At 39.2% G+C, this 4,113-nt stretch overlaps 1 protein-coding gene across 1 annotated transcript; it reads left to right on the plus strand.

Moving 5' to 3' along the window:
- Positions 1 to 1,111: 1,111 nt before the first annotated feature.
- LOC115643253 (olfactory receptor 8S1-like) lies at positions 1,112 to 2,257 on the plus strand. Its single transcript, XM_030547137.1, has one exon. The coding sequence runs from the start codon at positions 1,325 to 1,327 to the stop codon at positions 2,255 to 2,257; it is 933 nt and encodes a 310-aa protein (XP_030402997.1). The 5' UTR covers positions 1,112 to 1,324.
- The last annotated feature ends 1,856 nt before the right edge of the window (positions 2,258 to 4,113 follow it).

A 4,113-nucleotide genomic window follows, 5' to 3' on the forward strand; every position in this document is an offset into this window, starting at 1 on the left:
ATTTCATTTCCAAGGCTGTTTGCTGCTTTTTTCTCTTCACATGATTTTTCTCATATTCAACCAGTAGGCTGGTATCTCAATGAAAAAACGTATTCTTCTGTTTTAACATTCATTTTCATGGAGGTTCTTGAAGATAGGAAGTTTTCCAATGGGTCATATGTTCAGATGTCTTTATGCTAAACCAAAGAGCTGCTACTGTAACTGTAGCATAAATTACATAATTGTACTGGCTAATCCTTGTTGTTTTTTCTCCAGTTTCCTTGACCATTTCATTAAGTGCTTTCATTGTATCATCCAGTGTGTGATGGCCTACAAATTTCACAGTTGGTAGGGCTGATACTCAATGTCTCTTAGGCTTTGCATGATCTTGATCAACAAATCCTTCATATTTTCTGTACTTTCTTCAGGTGCTTTTTCACTCATATTTGTCCTGACATTTACTTCCATTTCTGGCTTCTGTTTATCCTATGTCACTGTTCCCACCAAAGTGTTTGTACATAGTTCTACATGACTAATCTCCGTTTTCAGGCTTTCAATCTTCATTTGTGTAAATTCTCCTCTTTGGAATGAAGCTCTCAGTTGGGCAGTGAGCCTATGCTTGGTCATTACTTTCTCGGTGTTGTCGTTTCTCTCCTTCCAGTATTGGAGCATTTGTTTGCTCCAGGCTCTCTCTTCTGGTTTTGTCAAAAAACAACCGCAGATCACTTCTTGGTTTATTAGACAAATCCTTTTCACTCTCTTGTCACAAATGATCTCTGGTTGTTTGGACAGTTGCATGATTCATGAGGTTGCCCACCTCCACACAAAACACTTTGCTGGGGAGGAGGCTGTCATCCAGATATGGTCTTCTGAGGCCCACTTTAGAGGTAATTGATAATTATTATGAATGCCATATTCTCCATACTGGTTTGGCTTGATAGGCTATATACTTTGTTGGATAGAAAACCAAAATTTCTACACCTCACAGATTTCTTCCTCTTCTTCTGGAATTCTAGAGATTTTAATAGGGATCAATCCAATAAGATACTACAGATACTATATTCAGTAGTTTCTGTACAATATTTATAGAATTGAGTGGAGTTTCTGTGAGTACCAGTGGGGCCTGATCCTGGGATTTAGGGGACTAAAGTGGCAGTTTGGCACCAAAGTCCTTTTCTGCATCTAGACCATTTTTATTTATTTTAAACACACATTTTATAGGATATAGTAGGCCTCTTTACATTCATCCTACTGATCAGATGATCTTCACAGGACATTTCAATTTACTTGTGTGTTAATTTTACTTTTTCCAATCTGACAGGTCTGTTTTCCTGACTAAAGATCCATGGGAAATCAAACCGAAGTGACTGAATTTATTATCCTGGGACTTTCCGATGACCCACAGGTGCAGATTTTCCTCTTCTTGTTGTTTTTAGTTGTCTACCTAATCACGCTTTTGGCAAATATGATGATCATGCTGATGATAAGGGCTGATCCTCACCTTCACACCCCAATGTACTTCTTCCTGTCTCATTTATCCCTTGTTGATATCTGCTATTCCTCATCCATTGTCCCTAAGATTTTGGTGCATTTCTTAGCAGAGCACAAAACCATTTCTGTCAATAGCTGCATTACACAGATATTCTTCATTTTCCTGCTAGCTGTTACAGAAGGTTATATTCTCTCAGCCATGGCTTATGACCGCTACGCTGCCATCTGTGACCCATTGTGTTACATGGAGAGAATAAGCAAAGGGATCTGTTTTCAGCTGGTGAGTGGGGCATGGGCAATAGGCTTCATAGATGCCCTGCTTAACACTGTTTTTGCCCTCAAGCCGCATTTCTGTGGGTCCAATCAAATCAACCATTTCAGTTATGAGCTCCCTAGTCTATTACATCTGTCCTGCACTGAGACCCTCACCAATCAAGTGATGCTTTTTACTCCTGTTGTCATACTTGGATCAAGCTCCTTTCTCTTCACCCTGATCTCCTACATTCATATCATCTCCACCATCCTGAGGATACGCTCTGCGGAGGGCAGGCATAAAGCCTTCTCCACCTGCAGCTCCCACCTTATTGTGGTTGGTTTGTTGTACTTGACAGCTTTTTTCCAATACACAAAACCCAGCTCAATCTCCTTTGTGGTTCTGGATGAAATGTTCTCCATCCAGTATAGCATCTTGACTCCCATGTTAAACCTCATCATCTACAGCCTGAAAAACAAGGATGTGAAAACACCTGTAGGGAAAATGTTGGGGAAATTCAAATTTTTCAAATAATATCGATCTTATTTAAAAACAAACAAACGAACAAAACAAAGAGCATAGAACTGTGGAAAACTTGTGTTTGGCATCTGGCACTGGCATCTGACACTTTGGTCCAAAGCCTCAGCTGGTCTAAATCAGTGCGGCTCCATTAAACTCAGCAGGCCATATCCCCATTGGGTAGAAGAGATACTGGAGCCAAGGGAATGAGATCCTGGGTCTCCATCTAGAGTGAGTGATAGAAGCACCAGGATCTAGAGCCATTCATGTGCTCTCTTTCTCTCCTTGGGCCAATATCTCTTTCAGTCTGACCCACTGTCTTCAATGGAGCTATGGCCAATTTATATCACTTGAGGATCTGGTCAGTTCTATGAAAAGAACATCTTTGTCTGTTGCATTCTGTAGTTTTTCCAGAGTATTTTGTTGAAAACGCTATTTAACATCTGTAGTATTTTATCTCTGTCTCCAACAATAATTAATAATGAGTGTGATCCCTAGCTGGGCCAAGATGCACAAAGGAATTAATGCTCTGTTAGGAGAGATTGAGACGTAGATCAGGTATCCCATACCGCAGTGGTTAGGACACCCACATGGGAGGAAACAGAACCCTTTTTAAAACCTTTCTCTTTACCAAGCACTTGAAGAAGGTCTGCTACATCCCTAACTGCTAGGATAAAAGCTGAGGTGTTTTCTCCACCTAATTCCTCCTTCTTCTCTCCCCTCTCTCACCATGGTTTCTTGCCACCTTAGGTGGGGTTAGAGACTTCGCTGAGAATCCCAAGGCGAAGGAGGTGTGCTCCCATCGAGGAGATAGGAACTGAACTACTGTGTCAGTTGCGGGATTTGGAATACAACCCTCTGCTTGGCCTTTCCCATTGGCTAAGGAACCCTCCATCATATTTTAAAATCTCATTCTTAGGTGCCTATATCTCCCCTTTCACTGTCTAGTTTTTCCCATGTTTGGAAAACAAAATCTGAAAATGTTGTTTGAATGTGAATTTGGAAGAAAAATATTTATTTATTTATTTGTTGCAAGGGGGAAGATTCCATTTCAATTTGACATCTCAAAATGAAATGAAAGTTTTTTGTTTCAAAATGTCCAATTGAAATGAGAACATGCATTTTGATTTGATATTTTCATTTAAATTGACTCATTTCAAGCTCATTGTAAATAAAAATATTCATTCAACATGAAAGATTTCATTGAAATGGACATTTCAAGAGGAAATGTTTTGTTACAGTCAAATTTTAAAATGAAATGTTTAGACATTTCTGCATCTGGTTAGACATTCCACAAGAGATTTCATCTTTTTGGCCCCTGTTGGGATTAAATGAAATGTCAAAATATGGAGCTTCCTGTGTGATGGAAATTTCTGTATCTCTAATATTTGTATACTGCCAATCATAACAAGGAAGTGATTTCATAACTTAAAAGGCCAGAAGGGACCACTGTGATCCCCTAGTTTGACCTAGGCCAGATTATATATCTATTATAGATAATAAAAATGTCGTTTCTCCAGTGTCTCAGTCTATTATATTTAAGGCTCTCTGGGTCATAGAAACTCTTTAATTTCATTTTAAGCACACCTACTAGTATTTTGTTGGTGTTTAACAGATGACTGATGGTAACAACCTTCTGTAATTTGGGGGAAAGAACCTCACAGATGGACTGCAGATTGTTGTAGTAATTCAGCCTACAAATGTACCCTTGTTGTGAGCTCAAGTGTGAAAACTATGTGACAGTTCATAAAATGTCACAGTAGCCTATAATAGCAAATGGTGGTGGAAAAAAATCACTAAAGGGAGGGAGAAAGAGAGACTGAATTAGTCCAGAGGAAAAGGTCTCCTGATAGAACTTACAAACATCATGT

This window comes from Gopherus evgoodei, unplaced genomic scaffold, assembly GCF_007399415.2.
Source record: "Gopherus evgoodei ecotype Sinaloan lineage unplaced genomic scaffold, rGopEvg1_v1.p scaffold_53_arrow_ctg1, whole genome shotgun sequence".
NCBI classification, from domain to species: Eukaryota; Metazoa; Chordata; order Testudines; family Testudinidae; genus Gopherus; species Gopherus evgoodei.

Coding starts and splice junctions, on each gene's coding strand:
- LOC115643253 (XM_030547137.1), top strand. CDS start 1,325: ATGGGAAATCAAACCGAAGTGACTGAATTTATTATCCTGGGACTTTCC.